We start from the raw sequence: 26073 nt of genomic DNA, 5'->3' as shown, positions 1-26073 counted from the left end.
AGAGAAAATGACAGGAAGTTGACGGGAACTTTGTTTTTGAAATCATACAATGGGTTTTTAACAGCTTTCACAAAATCTAAAATAACCTAAAACTGCAGTTACGTGGTTTCTCTGTGACAGAAGAAAAACTCTCCCAAAACCTCCTGTATTAGTTTCAGTCTGCACTCAGCAGATCCACCTGCTAAGCTGCCAAGTCTTTGGTGATTATTGTCAATGGATTACATTTCAAAAATTTCAACCCAATAACACAATAATGTAATAATTGTTACATTGACAAGAAAAATATTATTATATTAATAACAATATTATTACACTATTAATCACAGATTGTTATTACATTAATGATTTATTACAGTAATAGTAAGTTATTACATTAACAGTTGTAACAAGTTACAATATGAAATGAAAAACAAACATGATAACAAACCTGAGTGATAATAAAGGCAAGACTATAGTTTCTCCATTAAGGCCTGTAGCTTGTTATGGCTGACTCTGCAAAATTCAGATTCCATATTGGACTCCCCAAAAAACAACCTAACACAACTTCCATAGCATAATGAAAACAGTAACAACTTACCAGTTAAATGCAAGTTTATAAAAATAGTTTTTTGGTTGTGTGTTAAAAGTTCATCTGAGGTCTTTGCTGTCTGGTTTCCCCTCATCAGGTGGCAGTATATCTTTACTCACACCTTATACTGAGCCAGTGGTACAGTGGTAGTTGAGAAAACTAGAATGTTTAAGGGAGGAGGAAGTACTATGACGCCACCCACCTACATACTTAAGAGTTAATTATGCTGATAGGTGGATTTACTCAGAGAAAGAGGTGGGTATAATCAGTAAACCTGCTTCTACACTGATGAAAACAGAGAGATTCATAGCAACAACAAGACTGTAATCTTATATTCTGCAATATAACCAGACATTCAGAAAACACAACATGATCATCATATTCCTCAGCATAACCTTTAACACTATTCTGGTTTCAGGTAATGGCATTACAAGTATTTTAAGACATTTTAATCAAATTTTAGTTTTTCCAAAAATACTGTACATTTAAGGATTTATTTGCATACACTTAAGCTTCTACAGTGCCGCCATTTTAGTTGCATATGCTCTAATCTGTTCACAGATTATAATCCGTAACAGTCTGACTGTTGTATATTGTCTGTTTTTGTCTGTGGTTCTTTTCCACAGGTTCCTCTCTCAGTGACCAAGTCTACCAGACTCCAGCTGACATGTACAACAAGCCAGGAGAAACAGCCAAACTCAACTGTTCACACAGTATTCTGAACTACAATCGAATCCTCTGGTACAAGCAATCAAAGAACAAACAAATGCAATTCCTGGGATACATGTTAGCAGACAGTGGAAATCCTGAGACTGGAATCCCTGTCAAGATGGACGGCAGTGCAAATAAAGATGAAACCAGCACTTTAACAATTGAGGGACTCAGCCTGAACAGCAGTGCAGTTTACTTCTGTGCTGCTAGTTTCCACAGTGTGACGTATCGCTGCTCCTCACTACAAAAACCTCCCATCACACATTTTTCCATCTCTGTATTACAGTTCACAGCCCCTTGCACCTGTATCAACCCACTCTAACCACTATTGGCCTTCCCTCTCATTGAGATTAGAGTTTATAATGGGAGGTTCCTTCTCTGGAGCAACGCAATACTTAACTCTCCACCCCCCATTATAAACACCAGCCTCAGACATTTAGTGTGTCTGTTGTGGCTGCAGCTCATTTTAACAGGATCACTATGATTACTCAAATTCTCATCACAGTCACAGTCTCATCTCTGTGGCTTCAAGGTACAAGAACTAACATGCAATTACTTACAGTGTAAGAGATGGATGTGTGTTTTATTCTTGGCATATATTATAGGAATATATAAACATGGTGACATGTACGCTGATGTAGGTTTTTGTCCAAATTGTCTGAAATTTACATCCAGCCTCTAATTTTGACTACAAAACTTATCTATTGCTTGAGAAGATTTGTGAGACTTGGCTTACAGTAATAATTCATTCCAAAATCTGATTTTGGAATTAAATGTTTAAATGTGACACCTGACAAAATTATTGCTGGCATGAAAGTCCAACTCAATTTAAATGATTGAACATATTGGCTAAAAGAACACTGTAGCTTAAAAAAAAAAGCAACATGATCAATAATATTTTTGAAATTTAAAGGTCATGAATTTTAATGTCCATAACACTTTTTTTCCAGAGGGGATGTAAACTGTTTTGGAATTAAACTTTTCAGTTCTGTATTTTCTGCCCACAGGTCACTGCCAGGACGTCACCCAACACCCTGAGATCAGCTGGAGTTTTGTGTCCAAATCTGCAGAGATGAACTGCAGCCACAAGAAAGACGCTGCTCATACACAGATGTACTGGTACAGGCAGCGTCCAGGAGAGGCCATGAGCCTCATCGTCTACACAACAGTTGGTGGGCAGCCAGACTATGAGGGGGGCACTCAGCACAAATATTCAGCCATCAAAACTGTCCCAGAGAGCGGGGCTCTCACTGTGAAAGACTTGCAGCTGGAGGACAGTGCTGTGTATTTCTGTGCTGTCAGCAAACACAGTGATGTAAGAACTATGTGCAGCTGAACAAAAACTGCTTGCCACTCATTTGGTGAGTGTATTAGTTATGTGGAATCACATCTTTACTTTCATATGTTTCCTGTAGGTGGAGTTACAGCTCAACAAATACTCTCCATCTCAACAGAGGGAGCACTATTCATCATGATATAGCTGGTGTAGATTTGAGAGGAGGGCTTTGATAAAGTGTCTACAGTTTACTGTTATTTTAGCCAAGGACTTACAGCTGCTAAGTGTTGTGTGTAAGATCAGAAGGGAGTCAACATGTCCACATTTTTCTTTTTCTCTTGGCTCATCGGTAATTACTTAGCTTACTATAAATGCTATGTAGAGATTTTCCTCTATGCAGTTCATTTATTTTCTCTCTTTTTAGGGTTTTCTCTGGGTCTTGAGGTCCATCAGTCTCCTTCAGCTCTCCTCAGAAACCCTGGAGAGAAAGTACAGCTGGTCTGCATTCATGGGAAAACTGACTACAGAGTGATGCTATGGTACCAGCAATCACCTGGAGAAACAGCTATGAAACTCATTGGACATGTCTACGTCAAAAATCCCAAAATGGAAGAGCCGTACAAAGAGCATTTTAATATTACTGGAGATTTGAGTGGGGAAACAGCAAAGAACGGCTCTATGTTTATAGTCAACCTAAAGGCACCTGAGCACACTGCAGTGTACTACTGTGCAGCTAGCTATGCACATTGATTGCAGATCCCCTCTCCTCTATACAAAAACTCAACACTAACCTTTATCAATAATGGTTTTGAATAAGATCTTGAACAGGCTCCTCCCAGGCAGCTGTGCTTGAGGTCCCAATTTGATCTGATGCCATCATCTCTTCCCTTCCCTAATATAAGTGTGGCTTGATGAGTAAATTATCTCCCTCCCAAGCACAAGATATTTGAGGGTTTGACTTTGACTTGTTGCCAACTTATCATGTGATGCTTTTCACTCCACATCACTTCCCTTTCCTGCCTGAGGTGCATCAACATCAACAGTTTGTCTCTAACTGATTCTTCACACTCAATAATGATGAAACTCAACATGAACAGAGAACTCATCATAATTATCATCCCATTTTTCTGGATCAAAGGTACATCAAATAATTTATTTTTGCTCAGTCTGAACCCTGAATTCTGTATGTGATTTGATAACATGGCTTCATATCAAATATTTAATGAATAATAATTTTGTTTTAGTGTCCAATTGAATGTCATTATTCTCTGTTCTCCTCACTACAGGAGTGTCACTCAACAAAAATAAAGATGTTCATCAGACTCCAGCTGATCTGCTGGGGAAACTGAATGGTGAAGTCAACCTGACCTGCAAACACAGCATCAGTAGCTACGACACTATTCTCTGGTATCAGCGCTCAGAGGGAGACTCTTCTCTAAAGCTGATCGGATATACAAGTTATACAATAACTCAAGTTGTTGAAGAGCCGTATCAAAGTCACTTCAATGTGAGTGGAAACGGTGAGAGCGAGGCTTCCCTTCACATTCTCAAACTGAGGCGTCCTGCAGACAGCGGCCAGTATTTCTGTGCAGCTTCATATGCACAGTGATAGAAAAGTCTCATATTCCTCTACAAAAACCTTTATCTGATCCTGCACACCTGGATCAAACCACATGAACAGTCTGTTTTGTCAACGCACCAGTTTGAGGAGGATGAGAGAAAATGACAGGAAGACAGGCAGGAAGACGGGGAGACAGGCAGACAGACTGAGTGGCAGAGAGACAGACAGTTGTCCACCATCTGAATGACAGACAGTTTCTCCATGTCAACATACGCTCTGATCTCTCTACATCACTTCCTTCCCCTCCTTCAGATCCAAACGGCACAGCAGAGACTCCAGCTGGTTCATCATATCCATCATCACTCTGTTCTGGATTAAAGGTATCACACATTAGTAGTTTTTAAATTGAAAGGTTATGAATTTTAATGTTCATAACACTTTTTTCCAGAGGTGATGTAAACTGTTTTGGAATTCAACTGTTTCATTTTGTATTTTCACCCCAAACTCTCGTGTACCGCCCCGCTATCCAACATACTTTGTAGAAGGCTATGAAGTTCTGGGTATAAGATGGGGGCACCGGCCAGTACCTCAGGTGGGCGGTGCTTCCAGTGTCGATCCAATGTTAGACAAACCCTGTGCAGCAGAAATCTTCTTCATTAACTGCAAAACACCCCTGAAAAAACACTCTCAAACTGCTGTTTCCAAACAACAAAGTATCTCCAAAAAGCAAAACATTTTTTTTCCAGGAATTAAGAAGAGAATGCTGGAAACACTTTACATTATGGTTCCTTAAATAATGCTTACTAGTGATTAAGCATTAACTGACGATTTGTTAACATATTGAATAGTTATAAAATATGCATCAGTCCTGGTCAACTAATATGCTGATTAATGTGTATACACATGATGAAGAAAAACTACAGTGCTACCAGTTTAATTAATTCAGTTTAGTTAGTTAATAAGTTAGTTAATAATCACTACTTAATTAAGCATTCATTAGTGAACTTTGTTTTTGGAATCATACAATGGGTTTTTAACAGCTTTTACAAAATCTAAAATAACCTAAAACTGCAGTTACGTGGTTTCTCTGTGACAGAAGCAAAACTCTCCCAAACCCTTCAGTCAGCACTCAGCAGATCCACCTGCTAAGCTGCCACGTCTTTGGTGATCATTGTCAATGGATTACTTTTCAAAAAATTCAACCCAATGAAACCTAAAAATGTAATAATTGTTACATTGAAAAGAAAAAGATTATTACATTAATAACAAGATTATTACTCTATTAATCACAGATTGTTATTACATTAATGATGTATTACACTAATGGAAAGTTCTAACATTAGCAGTTGTAGCAAAAGTTACAATGTGCTGTAAATTGAAATGAATAAAACAAACATGATCACAAACCTTAGTGATAATTAAGGCAAGACTATATTTTCTCCATTAAGGCCCATATCTCGTTGCTGTCTGGTTTCCCCTCATCAGGTGGCAGTATATCTTTACTCACACCTTATACTGAGCCAGTGGTACAGTGGTAGTTGAGAAAACTATAATGTTTAAGGGAGGAGGATGTACTATGACGCCACCCACCTACATACTTAATGTTTATTATGCTGATAGGTGGGTTTACTCAGATGAAGAGGTGGGTATAATCAGTAAACCTGCTTCTACACTGATGAAAACAGAGACAACAACAAGACTGTGATCTTATATTCTGCAATATAACCAGCCACTCAGAAAACACAACATGATCATCATATTCCTCAGCATAACTTTTAACACTATTCTGGGCTCAGGTAATGACATTAAAAGCATTTTAAGACGTCATGTTATTATAATAAAAAAAAAAATAAAAAAAACTACTACTATCTATTTACAGTTTTATTAGCGTACAGACAGTGCTGCTATTTTAGTTGCAAATTCAGGCTCTCTCAGAAAATGAAGTAGCACATGTGCATCTTGAGATTCAAAGTCGGGATGGATATTGTAAATTCTGTTAACAGATTATATTGCTAAATTTCTGTCACCGTAACACTCTGACTGTTGTATATTGTCTGTTTCTGCCTGTTGTTCTTTTTCACAGGTTCCTCTCTCAGTGACCAAGTCTACCAGACTCCAGCTGACATGTACAACAAGCCAGGAGAAACAGCCAAACTCAACTGTTCACACAGTATTCAGAACTACAATCGAATCCTCTGGTACAAGCAATCAAAGAACAAACAAATACAACTCCTGGGATACATGTTTGCAGACAGTGGAAATCCTGAGACTGGAATCCCTGTCAAGATGGACGGCAGTGCAAATAAAGATGAAACCAGCACTTTAACAATTGAGGGACTCAGCCTGAACAGCAGTGCAGTTTACTTCTGTGCTGCTAGTTTCCACAGTGCAAAGTATCGCTGCTCCTCACTACAAAAACCTCCCATCGCACATTTTTCCATCTCTGTATTACAGTTCACAGCCACTTGCACCTGTGTCAACCCACTCTAACCACTATTGGCCTTCCCTCTCATTGAGATTAGAGATTATAATGGGAGGTTCCTTCTCTGGAGCGATGCAATACTTAACCCTCCACCCCCCATTATAAACACCAGCCTCAGACATTTAGTGTGTCTGTTGTGGCTGCAGCTCATTTTAACAGGATCACTATGATTACTCAAATTCTCATCACATTCACAGTCTCATCTCTGTGGCTTCAAGGTACAAGAACTAACATGCAATTACTTACAGTGTAAGAGATGGATGTGTTGGTTTTATTCTTGTCATTTATTATAGGAATATATTAACCTGACTACATGTACGTTGATGACATTTAAGTTTTCTGAAAGTTACATTTAGCCTCAAATTTTGACTTTAAAACTTATCTTTTGCTTCAGAATTTCAATATATCAGTGATACAAGAGTTTGAGTTTCATTCCAAAATCAGATATCCACCATTGGAAATGTTTAAATGTGACATCAGACAAAATTATTGCTGGCATGAAAAACATCAGTATAGATTATTGAATATATTGGAAAACTGAACTGAACACTGTTGCTTGAATTTTGTTGCAAAGATCATTAACATTAAATGTTAATGTTCATAACACTGTTTTTCCAGAGGGGATGTAAACTGTTTTGGAATGAAACTTTTCAGTTCTGTATTTTCTGCCCACAGGTCACTGCCAGGACGTCACCCAACACCCTGAGATCAGCTGGAGTTTCGTGTCCAAATCTGCAGAGATGAACTGCAGCCACAAGAAAGATGCTGCTCATACACAGATGTACTGGTACAGGCAGCATCCAGGAGAGGCCATGAGCCTCATCGTCTTCACAGCAGTTGATCAGCAGCCAGACTATGAGGGGGGCACTCAGCACAAATATTCAGCCATCAAAACTGTCCCAGAGAGCGGGGCTCTCACTGTGAAAGACTTGCAGCTGGAGGACAGTGCTGTGTATTTCTGTGCCGTCAGCCAACACAGTGATGTAAGAACTATGTGCAGCTGAACAAAAACTGCTTGCCATTCATTTGGAGAGTGTATTAGTTATGTGGAATCACATCTTTACTTTCATATGTTTCCTGTAGGTGGAGTTACAGCTCAACAGATACTCTCCAGTCAACAGAGGAAGCACTATTCATCATGATATAGCTGGTGTAGATTTGAGAGGAGGGCTTTGATAAAGTGTCTACAGTTTACTGTTATTTTAGCCAAGGGATTACAGCTGCTAAGTGTTGTGTGTAAGATCAGAAGGGAGTCACCATGTCCACATTTTTCTTTTTCTCTTGGCTCATTGGTAATTACTTGGCTTACCATAAATGCTATGTGCATACTTTGCTCTATGCATTTAATTTATTTTCTCTCTTTCTAGGGTTTTCTCTGGGTCTTGAGGTCCATCAGACTCCTTCAGCTCTCCTCAGAAACATTGGAGAGAAAGTACAGCTGGTCTGCACTCATGGGAAAACTGACTACACACTGATGCTATGGTACCAGAAATCCCCCGGAGACACCGCTCTGAAACTCATCGGAAATGTGAATCATAACAACATAGAACATGAGCAGTCTTATAAAGAGAATTTTAATATCACTGGAGATTTGAGGGGGGAAACATCGAAGAACGGCTCTCTGTTTATAGTCGACCTAAAGGCACCTGAGCACACTGCAGTGTACTACTGTGCAGCTAGCTATGCACATTGATTGCAGATCCCCTCTCCTCTATACAAAAACTCTACACTAACCTTTATCAACAATGGTTTTGCATAAGATCTTGAACAGGCTCCTCCCAGGCAGCTGTGCTTGAGGTCCCAATTTGATCTGATGCCATCATCATTTCTAGCTGATGTACAGTAATGGTGTTTCTTCTTCACTTCCCTTTCCTCCTCAAACCTCAGCAGCTCAGTGAGGCTCCAGTTGATTCCCCATCGCTAATGGTGACAGTCAGTGTGATCCGATGTCAGATCCCGTCAGCACACTTCCACAAAAGACTGTCATATCTAGCTGACATCTCATCTAAGGGTTTTAACTCAGTGTTTAGTGTTGATCTGTAGGCTAGAAGAAGTCACAATGATCCGATTTCTTTTTTTCTGCTGCCTGACAGGTAATGACTTGGTTGTGTTGAAAATGTTTTTAGAATGTGGTTAGGTGTTTATTTTCATTGTTCATCCATCACAATGTAAGTAAATTCTCTCTTTCCATCTGTATCCAGGTGTTTCTCTGGGTCTTGAGGTCCATCAGTCTCCCACTTCACTCATCAGAAAGCCTGGTGACAACGTGCAGCTTGTCTGCACTCATGGAAAAACTGACTACAGAGTGATGCTGTGGTACCAGCAGTCACCAGGAGAGACAGCTATGAAACTCATTGGATATGTGAACGTCAACGATCCCAAAATGGAAGAGCCATATAAAGAGCATTTCAATGTCACTGGAGATTTGGGTGGGAATAGTGCAAAGAATGGCTCTCTTTTAATCCAACTGAAAGGAGCTGAGCACAGCGCAGTGTATTACTGTGCAGCTAGTGATGCACGCTGACGCAAATCCACTCTGCTCTTAACAAAAACTCTACTCTATCCTTTATCATCAGTGGTTTTGAATAAGATATGGAATAAACCGCTCCCAAGCGGCACCTGCTTTTGTGGTTGTAATTTGGTTTGATGCAATCATATCATCCTCAGCCTTTGCGTGTTTCTAGATTTTATTTGTTCATTTTTATTTAAACTTTATTCAACCGGGCAAGAGCAAATTCTGATTCATGGTGATTCACAAATGTTTGGGAATTGCGGAAAAGGCAGAAAAAAAGAAATATTTTCACTATGATAAAAAATAACAGGGTGACACAATTCCCTTCTACATCACTTTCCCTTCCTCCTGACACTAAGATAGCTCAACTCAAACACCAGTAGCAGTGGCAGTGATCCAATCTTGTTTCCCATCAACACACACTGATAAAACACTGTCATATCCTGTCTGATATTTCACCCAGGAGTTTAGAGGAACTCATTGCTCTGTGTTGGATCTCTACATCGTGATGATATTTCTCTTCTTCTGTTTCCTCACAGGTAACAACTCAGTCTGTTGTGATAGAAGGGATGTGCTGCACAGAATGAATGTATTTACTTTCAAATCTGAAGTAAATGTTCTCTCTTTCCATCTCTGTCTACAGCAGGTGTTTCTCTGGGTCTTGAGGTCCATCAGTCTCCCTCTTCACTCATCAGAAGCCCTGGTGGCAACGTGCAGCTTGTCTGCACCCATGGGAGAAGTGACTACAAAGTGATGCTGTGGTACCAGCGATTACCTGGAGACAAGGCTCTGAAACTCATTGGGTTTGGATATGTGGAGTTCAAAGACGACAATGTGGAAGAGCCATATAAAAAACATTTTAAATTAGCTGGGAATTTGAGTGGAGATGGAACAAAAAATGGCTCTCTTTCTATAATCGACCTAAAAACTTCTGAACACACCGCAGCCTACTTCTGTGCTGCAAGTGAAGCACAGTATATCAGACGCCCATCTGCTCTTAACAAAAACCTCTTCCTTTCCTAATATGAGTGTGGCTTGACGAGTAAATTATCTCCCTCCTAAGCACAAGACATTTGGGGGTTTGACTTTGACTTGTTGCCAACTTATCATGTGATGCTTTTCACTCCACATCACTTCCCTTTCCTGCCTGAGGTGCATCAACATCAACAGTTTGTCTCTAACTGATTCTTCACACTCAACAGTGATGAAACTCAACATGAACAGAGAACTCATCATAATTATCATCCCACTTTTCTGGATCACAGGTACATAAAGTAATTTATTTTTGCTCAGTCTGAACCCTGAATCCTGTATGTGATAATGTGGTTTCATATCAAATGTTTAATGAATAATAATTTTATTTTAGTGTCCAATTGAATGTCATTATTCTCTTTTCTCCTCTCTACAGGAGTGTCACTCAACAAAAATAAAGATGTTCATCAGACTCCAGCTGATCTGCTGGGGAAACTGAATGGTGAAGTCAACCTGACCTGCAAACACAGCATCAGTAGCTACGACACTATTCTCTGGTATCAGCGCTCAGAGGGAGACTCTTCTCTAAAGCTGATCGGATATAGTTATACAAGCACTCAACGTATTGAAGAGCCATATGAAAGTCATTTCAGTGTGAGTGGAAACGGCAAGAGCGAGGCTTCCCTTCACATTCTCAAACTGAGGCGTCCTGCAGACAGCGGCCAGTATTACTGTGCAGCTTCATATGCACAGTGATAGAAAAGTCTCATGTTCCTCTACAAAAACCTCTATCTGATCCTGCACACCTGGATCAAACCACATGAACAGTCTGTTTTCTTGAGTCAACGCACCAGTGGGAGGAGGATGAGAGAAAATGACAGGAAGACAGGCAGGAAGACAGGGAGACAGGCAGACAGACTGAGTGGCAGAGAGACAGACAGTTGTCCACCATCTGAATGACAGAAAGTTTCTCCATGTCAACATACGCTCTGATCTCTCTACATCACTTCCTTCCCCTCCTTCAGATCCAAACGGCACAGCAGAGACTCCAGCTGGTTCTTCATATTCATCATCACTCTGTTCTGGATTAAAGATATCACACATTAGTAGTTTTTAAATTGAACGGTTATGAATTTTAATGTTCATAACACTTTTTTCCAGAGGTGATGTAAACTGTTTTGGAATTAAACTGTTTCATCTTGTATTTTCTCCCCAAACTCTCTTGTACCGCCCCCCTATCCAACATACTTTGTAGGAGGCTACGAAGTTCTGGGTATAAGATGGGGGCACCGGCCAGTACCTCAGGTGGGCGGTGCTTCCGGTGTCGATCCAATGTTAGACAAACCCTGTGCAGCAGAAATCTTCATCAACGGGGAAAACACCCCTGAAAAAACCCTCTCAAACTGCTGTTTTCAAACAACAAACTATCTCCAAAAAGCAAAAAAAAAAAAAAATGTTTTGTTGTTTCCAGGAATTAAGAAGAGAACGCTGGAAACACTTTACATTATGGTTCCTTAAATAATGCTTACTTAGTGATTAAGCATTAACTGACCATGTGTTAATATATTGAAATAGTTATAAAGTATGCATCAGTCCTGGTCAACTAATATGCTGATTAATGTGTATACACATAATGAAGAAAAACTACAGTGCTACCAGTTTAATTAATTCAGTTTAGTTAGGGAACTTTGTTTTTGAAATCATACAATGGGTTTTTAACAGCTTTCAAAAAATCAAAAATAACCTAAAACTGCAGTTACGTGGTTTCTCTGTGACAGAAGTAAAACTCTCCCAAACCCTTCAGTCAGCACTCAGCAGATCCACCTGCTAAGCTGCCAAGTCTTTGGTGATCATTGTCAATGGATTACATTTCAAAAATGTCAACCCAATAACACAATAATGTAATAATTGTTACATTGACAAGAATAATATTATTATATTAATAACAAGATTATTACACTATTAATCACAGATTGTTATTACATTAATGATTTATTACACTGATGGGATTTTATTACATTAACAGTTGTAACAAAAGTTACAATGTGCTGTAAAGTGAAATGAATAAAACAAACATGATGACAAACCTGAGTGATAATAAAGGCAAGACTATAGTTTCTCCATTAAGGCCCGTAGCTTGTTATGGCTGACTCTGCAAAATTCAGATTCCAAATTTAACAAACTAACACAACTTCCATAGCATAATGAAAACAGTAACAACTTACCAGTTAAATGCAAGTTTATAAAAATAGATCTTTGGTTGTGTGTTAAAAGTTCATCTGAGGTCTTTGCTGTCTGGTTTCTCCTCATCAGGTGGCAGTATATCTTTACTCACACCTTATACTGAGCCAGTGGTACAGTGGTAGTTGAGAAAACTATAATGATTAAGGGAGGAGGATGTATTATAACGCCACCCACCTACATACTTAAAAGTTAATTATGCTGATAGGTGGGTTTACTCAGAAGAAGAGGTGGGTATAATCAGTAAACCTGCTTCTACACTGATGAAAACAGAGACAACAACAAGACTGTGATCTTATATTCTGCAATATAACCAGCCACTCAGAAAACACAACATGATCATCATATTCCTCAGCATAACCTTTAACACTATTCTGGTCTCAGGTAATGGCATTAAATGTATTTTAAGACGTCATGTTATTATAATTTAAAAAAAACTCTACTATCTATTTACAGTTTTATTAGCGTACAGACAGTGCTGCTATTTTAGTTGCAAATTCAGGCTCTCTCAGAAACTGAAGTAGCACATGTGGAACTTGAGATTCAAAGTCGGGATGGATATTTTCAATTCTGTTCACAGATTATACTGCTAAATTTCTGTCACCGTAACACTCTGATGGTTGCATATTGTCTGTTGTTGTCTGTTGTTCTTTTCCACAGGTTCCTCTCTCAGTGACCAAGTCTACCAGACTCCAGCTGATATGTACAACAAGCCAGGAGAAACAGCCAAACTCAACTGTTCACACAGTATTCAGAGCTACGATCAAATCCTCTGGTACAAGCAATCAAAGAACAAACAAATGCAATTCCTGGGATACATGTTTGCAGACAATGGAAATCCTGAGACTGGAATCCCTGTCAAGATGGACGGCAGTGCAAATAAAGATGAAACCAGCACTTTAACAATTGAGGGACTCAGCCTGAACAGCAGTGCAGTTTACTTCTGTGCTGCTAGTTTCCACAGTGCGACATATCGCTGCTCCTCACTACAAAAACCTCCCATCACACATTTTTCCATCTCTGTATTACAGTTCACAGCCCCTTGCACCTGTATCAACCCACTCTAACCACTATTGGACTTCCCTCTCATTCAGATTAGAGATTATAATGGGAGGTTCCTTCTCTGTAGCGATGCAATACTTAACCCTCCACCCCCCATTATAAACACTAGCCTCAGACATTTAGTGTGTCTGTTGTGGCTGCAGCTCATTTTAACAGGATCACTATGATTACTCAAATTCTCATCACAGTCACAGTCTCATCTCTGTGGCTTCAAGGTACAAGGACTAACATGCAATTACTTACAGTGTAAGAGATGAATATGCAGGTTTTATTCTTGTCATTTGTTATAGTAATATATTAACATGACTACATGTACGTTGATGACATTTAAGTTTTCTGGAAGTTACATTTAGCCTCAAATTTTGACTTTAAAACTTATCTTTTGCTTCAGAATTTCAAGATATCAGTAATGCAAGAGTTTGAGTTTCATTTCAAAATCAGATATCCACCATTTGAAATGTTTAAATGTGACACCTGAAAAAATTATTGCTGGCATGAAAAACATCAGTATAGATTATTGAATATTTTTGGAAAACTGAAGAGAACACTGTTGCTTGAAATTTTTGCAAAGATCATTAACATTACATGTTGATGTTCATAACACTGTTTTTCCAGAGGGGATGTAAACTGTTTTGGAATTAAACTTTTCAGTTCTGTTATTTTTTGCCCACAGGTCACTGCCAGGACGTCACCCAACACCCTGAGATCAGCTGGAGTTTTGTGTCCAAATCTGCAGAGATGAACTGCAGCCACAAGAAAGCTGTTGATTATTCACAGATGTACTGGTACAGGCAGTGTCCAGGAGAGGCCATGAGCCTCATCGTCTTCACAGCAGTTGATCGGCAGCCAGACTATGAGGGGGGCACTCAGCACAAATATTCAGCCATCAAAACTGTCCCAGAGAGCGGGGCTCTCACTGTGAAAGACTTGCAGCTGGAGGACAGTGCTGTGTATTTCTGTGCTGTCAGCCAACACAGTGATGTAAGAACTATGTGCAGCTGAACAAAAACTGCTTGCCATTCATTTGGTGAGTGTATTAGTTATGTGGAATCGCATCTTTACTTTCATATGTTTCCTGTAGGTGGAGTAACAGCTCAACAAATACTCTCCATCTCAACAGAAGAAGCACTATTCATCATGATATAGCTGGTGTAGATTTGAGAGGAGGGCTTTGATAAAGTGTCTACAGTTTACTGTTATTTTAGCCAAGGGATGACAGCTGCTAAGTGTTGTGTGTAAGATCAGAAGGGAGTCAACATGTCCACATTTTTCTTTTTCTCTTGGCTCATCGGTAATTACTTGACTTACCATTAAGGAATATGCTGTGTACATACTTTGCTGTGTGCAGTTTATTTATTTTCTCTCTTTCTAGGGTTTTCTCTGGGTCTTGAGGTCCATCAGACTCCTTCAGCTCTCCTCAGAAACACTGGAGAGAAAGTGCAGCTGGTCTGCACTCATGGGAAAACTGACTACAATATGATGCTATGGTACCAGCAGTCACCAGGAGAGACAGCTATGAAACTCATTGGACATGTTTACGTCAAAGATCCCAAAATGGAAGAGCTGTACAAACAGCATTTTAGTATCACTGGAGATTTGAGTGGGGTAACAGCGAAGAACGGCTCTCTGTTTATAGTCGACCTAAAGGCACCTGAGCACACTGCAGTGTACTACTGTGCAGCTAGCTATGCACATTGATTGCAGATCCCCTTTCTTCTATACAAAAACTCTACACTAACCTTTATCAACAGTGGTTTTGAATAAGATCTTGAACAGGCTCCTCCCAGGCAGCTGCACTTGAGGTCACCATTTGATCTGATGCCATCATCATTTCTAGCTTGTGTTTCTTCTTCATTCCCTTTCCTCCTCAAACCTCAGCAGCTCAGTGAGGCTCCAGTTGATTCCCCATCGCTAACGGTGACAGTCAGTTTGATCCGATGTCAGATCCCATCAGCACACTTCCACAAAAGACTGTCATATCTAGCTGACATCTCATCTAAGGGTTTTAACTCAGTGTTTAGTGTTGATCTGTAGGCTAGAGGAAGTCACAATGATCCGATTTCTTTTTTTCTGCTGCCTGACAGGTAATGACTTGGTTGTGTTGAAAATGTTTTTAGAATGTGGTTAGGTGTTTATTTTCATTGTTCATCCATCACAATGTAAGTAAATTCTCTCTTTCCATCTGTATCCAGGTGTTTCTCTGGGTCTTGAGGTCCATCAGTCTCCCACTTCACTCATCAGAAAGCCTGGTGACAACGTGCAGCTTGTCTGCACTCATGGAAAAACTGACTACAGAGTGATGCTGTGGTACCAGCAGTCACCAGGAGAGACAGCTATGAAACTCATTGGATATGTGAACGTCAACGATCCCAAAATGGAAGAGCCATATAAAGAGCATTTCAATGTCACTGGAGATTTGGGTGGGAATAGTGCAAAGAATGGCTCTCTTTTAATCCAACTGAAAGGAGCTGAGCACAGCGCAGTGTATTACTGTGCAGCTAGTGATGCACGCTGACGCAAATCCACTCTGCTCTTAACAAAAACTCTACTCTATCCTTTATCATCAGTGGTTTTGAATAAGACATGGAATAAACCGCTCCCAAGCACCTGCTTTTGTGGTTGCAATTTGGTTTGTTTTGATGCAATCATGTCATCCTCAGCTAATACAATAGTGTTACTACATTTTACTTTTTATTTATTTATTTTTATTTTTTTTATTTATTTATTTATTTATTTATTTATTTGTTTGTTTATTTTAACCTTTATCTAACCAGGGAAGTCAATTAAATGCAAATTCTGATTTACAACGACAGCCTGACAAGGGGCAAACTGTCTCTTGATGGGGAATTGGGGGGAAAAGAAGAGAAAAATAGAAATAAAAAATGTAAAAATAATAATATTAATAATGATGATAATGGCCATCACTATCACTGCATTAAATTAAAATAACAGTGTGACACAATTCCCTTCTACATCACTTCCCCTTCCTCCTGACACTAAGGCAGCTCAACTCAAACACCAGTAGCAGTGGCAGTGATCCAATCTCATTTCCCATCAACACACACTGATAAAACACTGTCATATCCTGTCTGATATTTCACCCAGGAGTTTAGAGGAACTCATTGCTCTGTGTTGGATCTCTACATCATGATGATGATGTAGAGATGTTTCCTCACAGGTAACAACTCAGTCTGTTGTGATAGAAGGGATGAGCTGCACGGAATGAAGTATTTACTTTCAAATCTGAAGTAAATGTTCTCTCTTCCCATCTCTGTCTACAGCAGGTGTTTCTCTGGGTCTTGAGGTCCATCAGTCTCCCTCTTCACTCATCAGAAACCCTGGTCACAACGTGCAGCTTGTCTGCGCCCATGGGAGAAGTGACTACAGAGTGATGCTGTGGTACCAGCGATTACCTGGAGACAAGGCTCTGAAACTCATTGGGTTTGGATATGTGGAGTTCAAAGACGACAATACGGAAGAGCCATATAAAAAACATTTCAAATTAGCTGGGGATTTGAGTGGAGATGGAACAAAAAATGGCTCTCTTTCTATAATCGACCTAAAAGCACCTGAACACACCGCGACCTACTTCTGTGCTGCAAGTGAAGCACAGTATATCACACGCCCATCTGCTCTTAACAAAAACCTCTTCCCTTCCCTGATATGAGTGTGGCTTGATGAGTAAATTATCTCCCTCCCAAGAACAAGACATTTGGGGGTTTGGCTTTGACTTGTTGCCAACTTATCATGTGATGCTTTTCACTCCACATCACTTCCCTTTCCTGCCTGAGGTGCATCAACATCAACAGCTTGTCTCTAATTGATTCTTCACACTCAACAGTGATGAAACTCAACATGAACAGAGAACTCATCATAATTATCATCCCACTTTTCTGGATCACAGGTACATAAAATCATTCATTACTCAACCTGAACCTTGAATTCTGTATGTGACATGATAATGTGGCTTCATATCAACTGTTTAATAAATAATAATTCTGTTTTAGTGTCCAATTGAATGTCATTATTCTCTGTTTTCCTCTCTACAGGAGTGTCACTCAACAAAAATAAAGATGTTCATCAGGCTCCAGCTGATCTGCTGGGGAAACTGAATGGTGAAGTCAACCTGACCTGCAAACACAGCATCAGTAGCTACGACACTATTCTCTGGTATCAGCGCTCAGAGGGAGACTCTTCTCTAAAGCTGATCGGATATACAACTTATACAAGCACTCAACATGTTGAAAAGCCGTATCAAAGTCACTTCAATGTGAGTGGAAACGGTGAGAGCGAGGCTTCCCTTCACATTCTCAAACTGAGGCGTCCTGCAGACAGCGGCCAGTATTTCTGTGCAGCATACACATACACTGTGATAGAAAAGTCTCAAATTCCTCTACAAAAACCTTTATCTGATCCTGCACACCTGGATCAAACCACATAAACAGTCTGTTTTGTCAACGCACCAGTGGGAGGAGGATGAGAGAAAATGACAGGAAGACAGGCAGGAAGACGGGGAGACAGGCAGACAGACTGAGTGGCAGAGAGACAGACAGTTGTCCACCATCTGAATGACAGACAGTTTCTCCATGTCAACATACGCTCTGATCTCTCTACATCACTTCCTTCCCCTCCTTCAGATCCAGACAGCACAGCAGAGACTCCAGCTGGTTCTTCACATTCAGCAGCGCAGACAGACAACATGATCCCTCCTCATCTCATCATATTCATCATCACTCTGTTCTGGATTGAAGGTATCATACTGCAAGTACACAATGATTACTTTTCCATACATTAATACACAGACTAATACACTGGAAAAAAGAAATTGTAAAGTGCTAAACACTCTTTCTTTCTCTGCAGGAGTTTCACTCAGTAAAGAGAAACAAGTGCTTCAGACTCCAGCTGAACTGCTGTGGAAACTGAATGATGAAGTCAAACTGACCTTCACACAGAACATCCCAAACTATGACACTATTCTCTGGTATCAGTGCTCAGCAGGAGACTCTTCCCTAAAGCTGATTGCCTATATGTATTACAAAAGTCCAACTGTTGAGTCACCATTTAAAAGCCGCTTCAACGTGAGTGGAGACGGTGAGAAAAAGGCTTTTCTTCACATCCTGAAACTGAGACATCCTGAAGACAGCGGAGAATATTTTGGTGCAGCAAGTATGCACAGTAATAAAGACAGCTGCTCTCTCCTACAAAAACCTCCATAACCATCCAGCAGATATCAGCACAGCAGCATGAAACCACTGACACTACTTCACTTACATTTGATTTGATTCTATTACATGATGATTCAAGGTGATGATTTTGTTTGAAGCCAAATTCTTGTTTTCCCTTTTTTTTTTTTTTTTGCCCCACTAGAATTTTCTTCTTTTTGACTGCACCTTGTTTTTCCTTGTGTGAGCTACAGTGAACCAAACTAAATTAAATCAACTAGGCTAAAATGTGGCAACATTAATACAAACTTTAAAGTAATAATCCACAACTTCCTTTTATCATCAAACATACATTCCCTCAGCTGTGTCATATAGTACTGCAGTATAACCGACTGTATATGTAGCTGTATCAAAACTTTGAACAGTAGAGAGCAGTGATGCCACACTGACAGGAGGATAGCTGTAAGCTCCTCCTTCCTCTCGGTTTGACACCAGTGCATTCTTTTCAATGCATTTTTGTGAATTTATTATTCCACTCAACTCATCCAGAGTTATCATTATTTCACTGCTGTTGCTCACAGGACAAGGCACTGTGTTTCTGGTTCAGTCCTAGTTAAGACTTAAGTCATTAGAGAGAACATTGGCTACAGGAGGAATGTGCTTTTCTACCTGCTCTACACAGGAATAAAGATGTTCAAAATCTTTGTCACTTTTGTTTTTTCTCTCCATTTACTCACAGGTAAGAATCATAATGTGTTGCCTGTCATTTATCATGACACTGACAGGACTTTCTGTTTAACATTAGTGTTTCTTTATGTCCTCTAGAGGTTGTGTTATCATCCCTGCTCATCCAACAGACACCTGAAAATCTTTTGAGGAAACCTGAAGAAGAAGAAGCCAGTCTTGGCTGTTATCACGGAGACAACAACTATCCCTACATGCTTTGGTACCAGCACAAGTCAGCAGCAGGAGGCCAGAGGACCATGGATCTGATCGGAATGCTTCATTATGAAAAGCCAAACCTGGAGAAGAGCTTTGAAACACGTTTCAACATAACAGGCCATTCCCAGGGCAAAGCCCATCTTGTAATCTCCAACATAAACCCGACAGACAGTGCAGAGTACTTCTGTGCAGCGAGTCTGCACAGTGTTTCAACTTCTTTGTCTCCCTCACAAAAACCTGCTGCTGGCCTACAGTGTCACACACACACCTGCATTAAACCCAGAGCTGCTTGATAAAGGGGAAAGTGACATTTGTTATTCAATCTTTTGCAGCGGATCTCAACCATGAACCATGATGGATATGTGAACGTCAACGATCCCAAAATGGAAGAGCCATATAAGAGCCATTTCAATATCACTGGAGATTTGGGTGGGGATAGTGCAAAGAATGGCTCTCTTTTAATCCAACTGAAAGGAGCTGAGCACAGCGCAGTGTATTACTGTGCAGCTAGTGATGCACGCTGACACAAATCCCCTCTGCTCTTTACAAAAACTCTACTCCTGTATCATCAGTGGTTTTGAATAAGACATGGAATAAACTGCTCCCTAGCACCTGCTTTTGTGGTTGTAATTTGGTTTGATGCAATCATATCCTCAGCCATTGCCACAGTGTTTCTAGATTGTATTTGTTCATTTTTATTTAAACTTTATTCAACCTGCAAGTCAGTTACAATTCTGACTTACAATGACAGCCTGGCAAGAGGAAAATGTCTTGGAATTGGGGAAAAGGCAGAAAAAAATGAATAATGTCAGTATGATTAATAAAAATAAGAGGGTGACACACTTCTCTTCTACATCACTTCCCCTTCCTCCTAAAAGCTCAACTCAAACACCAGTAGCACCAGTGACAGTGATCCAATCTCATTTCCCATCAACACACACTGATAAAACACTGTCATATCCTGTCTGACATTTCAGGAGTTTAGAGGAACTTGTTGCTCTGAGTTGGATCTCTACATCATGATGCCATTTCTCTTCTTCTGTTTCCTCACAGGTAACAACTCAGTCTGTTGTGATAGAAGGGATGTGCTGCACAGAATGAATGTATTTACTTTCAAATCTGAAGTAAATGTTCTCTCTTCCCATCTCTGTCTACAGCAGGTGTTTCTCTGGGTCTTGAGGTCCATCAGTCTCCCTCTTCACTCATCAGAAACCCTGGTCACAACGTGCAGCTTGTCTGCACCCATGGGAGAAGTGACTACAGAGTGATGCTGTGGTACCAGCAATTACCTGGAGACAAGGCTCTGAAACTCATTGGGTTTGGATATGTGGAGTTCAAAGACGACAATATGGAAGAGCCATATAAAAAACATTTCAAATTAGCTGGGGATTTGAGTGGAGATGGAACAAAAAATGGCTCTCTTTCTATAATCGACCTAAAAGCACCTGAACACACCGCAACCTACTTCTGTGCTGCAAGAGAAGCACAGTATATCAGACGCCCATCTGCTCTTAACAAAAACCTCTTCCTTTCCCTAATATGAGTGTGGCTTGATGAGTAAATTATCTCCCTCCCAAGAACAAGACATTTGGGGGTTTGGCTTTGACTTGTTGCCAACTTATCATGTGATGCTTTTCACTCCACATCACTTCCCTTTCCTGCCTGAGGTGCATCAACATCAACAGTTTGTCTCTAATTGATTCTTCACACTCAACAGTGATGAAACTCAACATGAACAGAGAACTCATCATAATTATCATCCCACTTTTCTGGATCACAGGTACATAAAATCATTCATTACTCAACCTGAACCTTGAATTCTGTATGTGACATGATAATGTGGCTTCATATCAACTGTTTAATAAATAATAATTTTGTTTTAGTGTCCAATTGAATGTCATTATTCTCTGTTCTCCTCTCTACAGGAGTGTCACTCAACAAAAATAAAGATGTTCATCAGACTCCAGCTGATCTGCTGGGGAAACTGAATGGTGAAGTCAACCTGACCTGCAAACACAGCATCAGTAGCTACAACACTATTCTCTGGTATCAGCGCTCAGAGGGAGACTCTTCTCTAAAGCTGATCGGATATACAAGTTATACAATAACTCAAGTTGTTGAAGAGCCGTATCAAAGTCACTTCAATGTGAGTGGAAACGGTCAGAGCGAGGCTTCCCTTCACATTCTCAAACTGAGGCATCCTGCAGACAGCGGCCAGTATTTCTGTGCTTCATATGCACAGTGATAGAAAAGTCTCATGTTCCTCTACAAAAACCTCTATCTGATCCTGCACACCTGGATCAAACCACATGAACAGTCTGTTTTGTCAACGCACCAGTGGGAGGAGGATGAGAGAAAATGACAGGAAGACAGGCAGGAAGACGGGGAGACAGGCAGACAGACTGAGTGGCAGAGAGACAGACAGTTGTCCACCATCTGAATGACAGACAGTTTCTCCATGTCAACATACGCTCTGATCTCTCTACATCACTTCCTTCCCCTCCTTCAGATCCAGACAGCACAGCAGAGACTCCAGCTGGTTCTTCACATTCAGCAGCGCAGACAGACAACATGATCCCTCCTCGTCTCATCATATTCATCATCACTCTGTTCTGGATTGAAGGTATCATACATTAGTAAACGCACTTCTTCTTTTAGCTTGACTACACCCTGAAAAAAAAAGCAGGTGGAGGGATCGAGGTGGATTATTTAATTTCACCTTAAAAGATAATACTTGAATCGTGTACTGTAATGGAATCAAAGTATCAAAAATTGGATGCTTTGTGGAAAAAATGGTCTTCTAATAATGAATGAGAGAATTAATGATAAGAGTTCCAAGGCTCTACAAAATAGGTTTAAACACCTTTATTTTACAAGGCTATACTTATTCTATTCGGCTATTCATAATGAAAAGTTAAAAACTGTGTCCATAATGAATAACCAAATAGAATTAAGGCTGTTTAACCTATTCTGGAGTGCCTTGGATCTTGTTTTCCTCATGGCTTTATTCCATGTAATGGAATAAATAATAATGGTGTAATAACCTGTGTGGTAATCTATTGCAAGTACACAATGATAACTTTTCCATACATTAATACACAGACTACTGGAAAAAAGAAATTGTAAAGTGCTAAACACTCTTTCTTTCTCTGCAGGAGTTTCACTCAGTAAAGAGAAACAAGTGCTTCAGACTCCCCCTGAACTGCTGAGGAAACTGAATGATGAAGTCAAACTGACCTTCACACATAACATCACAAGCTATGACACTATTCTCTGGTATCAGCGCTCAGCAGGAGACTCTTCCCTAAAGCTGATTGCCTATATGTATTTCAAAAGTCCAACTGTTGAGTCACCATTTAAAAGCCACTTCAACGTGAGTGGAGACGGTGAGAAAAAGGCTTTTCTTCACATCCTGAAACAGACATCCTGAAGACAGCGGAGAATATTTTGGTGCAGCAAGTATGCACAGTAATAAAGACAGCTGCTCTCTCCTACAAAAACCTCCATAACATCCAGCAGATATCAGCACAGCAGCATGAAACCACTGACACTACTTCACTTAAATTTGATTTGATTCTATTACATGATGATTCAAGGTGATGATTTTGTTTGAAGCCAAATTCTTGTTTTCCCTTTTTTTTTTTTTTTTGCCCCACTAGAATTTTCTTCTTTTTGACTGCACCTTGTTTTTCCTTGTGTGAGCTACAGTGAACCAAACTAAATTAAATCAACTAGGCTAAAATGTGGCAACATTAATACAAACTTTAAAGTAATAATCCACAACTTCCTTTTATCATCAAACATACATTCCCTCAGCTGTGTCATATAGTACTGCAGTATAACCGACTGTATATGTAGCTGTATCAAAACTTTGAACAGTAGAGAGCAGTGATGCCACACTGACAGGAGGATAGCTGTAAGCTCCTCCTTCCTCTCGGTTTGACACCAGTGCATTCTTTTCAATGCATTTTTGTGAATTTATTATTCCACTCAACTCATCCAGAGTTATCATTATCTCACTGCTGTTGCTCACAGGACAAGGCACTGTGTTTCTGGTTCAGTCCTAGTTAAGACTTAAGCCATTAGAGAGAACATTGGCTACAGGAGGAATGTGCTTTTCTACCTGCTCTACACAGGAATAAAGATGTTCAAAATCTTTGTCACTTTTGTTTTTTCTCTCCATTTACTCACAGGTAAGAATCATAATGTGTTGCCTGTCATTTATCATGACACTGACAGGACTTTCTGTTTAACATTAGTGTTTCTTTATGTCCTCTAGAGGTTGTGTTATCATCCCTGCTCATCCAACAGACACCTGAAAATCTTTTGAGGAAACCTGAAGAAGAAGAAGCCAGTCTTGCTTGTTATCACGGAGACAACAACTATCCCTACATGCTTTGGTATCAGCACAAGTCAGCAGCAGGAGGCCAGAGGACCATGGATCTGATCGGAACGCTTCATTATGAAAAGCCAAACCTGGAGAAGAGCTTTGAAACACGTTTCAACATAACAGGCCATTCCCAGGGCAAAGCCCATCTTGTAATCTCCAACATAAACCCGACAGACAGTGCAGAGTACTTCTGTGCAGCGAGTCTGCACAGTGTTTCAACTTCTTTGTCTCCCTCACAAAAACCTGCTGCTGGCCTACAGTGTCACACACACCTGCATTAAACCCAGAGCTGCTTGATAAAGGGGAATGTGACATTTGTTATTCAGTCTTTTGCAGCGGATCTCAACCATGAGCCACTGAAGCCCAAGAGTCCAACCAAACCCTACAGCAGCAGATTTCACTGATTTTCACACCTTCAACCAGAGAGAGGGAACTAACTATATAAATAAATATTGATTGGATGATTGAATACTTGTTTGATTGATTTATCCATTCTTTCATTCATTTATTCCCTCATTCATGTTCTTCTTCCTTTTTTTTTTTTTACACACAATGACAAACCATGGCAAACCACACCTAAAACATCAACACTGAGCTGAACACAGACTCAGACTGCATGGAGATGTATTAAGCCACAGTTACAAGGAGATCAACAATCTCAGCAGAGAGAACAGTGGAGAATATTTCTGTGCTACCAGGCGACACGATGCAAACAACCTGTCTCCTTATGCAATGTTATGAATGGGACACAACTATAAAAAGAAATACAAAAGCTCCCACTGCTAGTAACGCCAGTCGACTTTCTTCTTCATGTATTCTCTTTGGTCTTGTTGTCACTGCTGAGATTCTGATGTCATTTCCTCTCCACTTGTGTCAACTGAGGACTCGCTGCATTTTTACTTCAATTCCTTTTCCCTTCCCCAAGTCAAAATTATGCCAGGCCTCGTCACCTTCACTTTCTCTATGTTCTGGGCTGCAGGTACAGTTAATATCTACACTTGTAAACATATAACACACGTAGTTTTTTATGCACACAGTGTTGTTTTCTTCATTTATGTCCTTTGTTGCTCTGAAAGGCACTTTTGGTCAACAGCATCTTAAATAAACCTGACTCGACTTTTTAGAGTGATAAGACTTTGAATTTGAAGAATTTGTTTACAGTATATTATGATGTTGGTAAAAGCTCTTGTGCTTTCTGTGTTTCAGGTGTGGGTCAGTCGGTGCTGATCACTCAGTGGCCGAGCTTCATCTCCAGTTTGCCCAGTGGTTCAGCAGAAATGCACTGCTACCAGAATAACACTGACTATGACTATTTGTACTGGTACAGACAGCTGAAAGGAAAAGGTCCTCAATTAACAGTGTCTGTTATAGCTGGAGTAGAGCAAGCTGAAGCAGAATTTGAATCTGGTTTTAAGGCGGTGAGTTTGGAGAAGAAGCACTGGTCTCTAACAATAGCCAGTGTTCAGAATAAAGACGAGGCCATCTATCTGTGTGCTGCCAGTCTACACAGTAGTGTGGCAACGTTCAAGTCTGTGACAAAATCCTACAGCGAGGGGGTCGTTACTGTTCTGACACCTGACTCATGGCCTTCGACATCAAATGAGCCAATGATGGAATGAACTCAACCACACTGTTGAGAAGATGATATCTTTGTCTTATACTGCACATGTTGTTTTGCTGAACTTAATGGAAGAGAGGAAGAAAGAAGGAAATAAAGGAAAGCAAGAAAGGAAGCAGGGGGAAAGAACCAAACTAACAAAAAAACATTATTTATTATTATTTCACTTTCTGGAAATGCTGTTCTCATAACTTTCCTTAACTTCTATTGCTTTATGTTTTTAAGTCTGAAAACTCTGAGAAATCCTGTTGAGAAAATAGTCCAAGTCGCCCTCACATGCAAAAACATAAAGGATCATGTTTATAAATCTGCAGAAATTAAATTACTATTACTAATCTATTACTATTAAATATCATAAAGAATGCAAACTACAGCTGGTGTATCAAAGATTATATTCGTCCAATAGGTGGAGGCACAGCACATGGTATTCAGCTTTCACCGCCCCCCCCCCCCCACACACACACACTCTTATTCTCTCACAGCAGCACTACATCACTATATCTGTCTCACAGCAGCACTTGACAATGTCTTCATCCATGTACGCATTTGGTTTTCTCTTGATCTGGTTTCCATGTA

At 40.0% G+C, this 26073-nt stretch overlaps 3 protein-coding genes across 8 annotated transcripts in view; all 3 read left to right on the top strand.

Annotated features, from left to right (window-relative positions):
- LOC139909231 (M1-specific T cell receptor beta chain-like) overlaps positions 1–26073 on the top strand; it is a 53070-nt gene that overhangs the window by 12132 nt on the left and 14865 nt on the right. The window contains exons 1-2 of one of the 6 annotated variants that reach the window (XM_078289445.1): positions 10256–10375; positions 10519–10834. The exons of 1 other annotated variant lie outside the window; for it this stretch is intronic. In XM_078289445.1, the coding sequence (XP_078145571.1) occupies positions 10315–10375; positions 10519–10834 (377 nt within the window). In that variant the 5' untranslated portion in view covers positions 10256–10314. Of the gene's footprint in view, positions 1–10255; positions 10376–10518; positions 10835–12559; positions 12708–12983; positions 13278–13533; positions 13601–14058; positions 14349–24797; positions 24859–25085; positions 25392–25990; positions 26071–26073 lie in introns of those variants that run through there. 4 more of the 6 variants (XM_078289453.1, XM_078289450.1, XM_078289452.1 and 1 more) reach the window with 4 other exon arrangements.
- On the top strand, positions 17232–19083 carry LOC144542543 (uncharacterized). The gene is made up of 4 exons (XM_078289455.1): positions 17232–17289; positions 17435–17668; positions 18023–18136; positions 18246–19083. The coding sequence occupies exons 1-4, from the start codon at positions 17241–17243 to the stop codon at positions 18599–18601; spliced, it is 753 nt and encodes a 250-aa protein (XP_078145581.1). The 5' UTR covers positions 17232–17240; the 3' UTR covers positions 18602–19083.
- Positions 21162–22923, top strand: LOC144542544 (uncharacterized). The gene is made up of 4 exons (XM_078289456.1): positions 21162–21269; positions 21415–21648; positions 21999–22112; positions 22645–22923. The coding sequence occupies exons 1-4, from the start codon at positions 21209–21211 to the stop codon at positions 22917–22919; spliced, it is 684 nt and encodes a 227-aa protein (XP_078145582.1). The 5' UTR covers positions 21162–21208; the 3' UTR covers positions 22920–22923.

This window comes from Centroberyx gerrardi, chromosome 17 (genome assembly GCF_048128805.1).
Source record: "Centroberyx gerrardi isolate f3 chromosome 17, fCenGer3.hap1.cur.20231027, whole genome shotgun sequence".
NCBI classification, from domain to species: domain Eukaryota; kingdom Metazoa; phylum Chordata; class Actinopteri; order Beryciformes; family Berycidae; genus Centroberyx; species Centroberyx gerrardi.
This window is presented reverse-complemented; position numbering and strand designations above follow the sequence as displayed.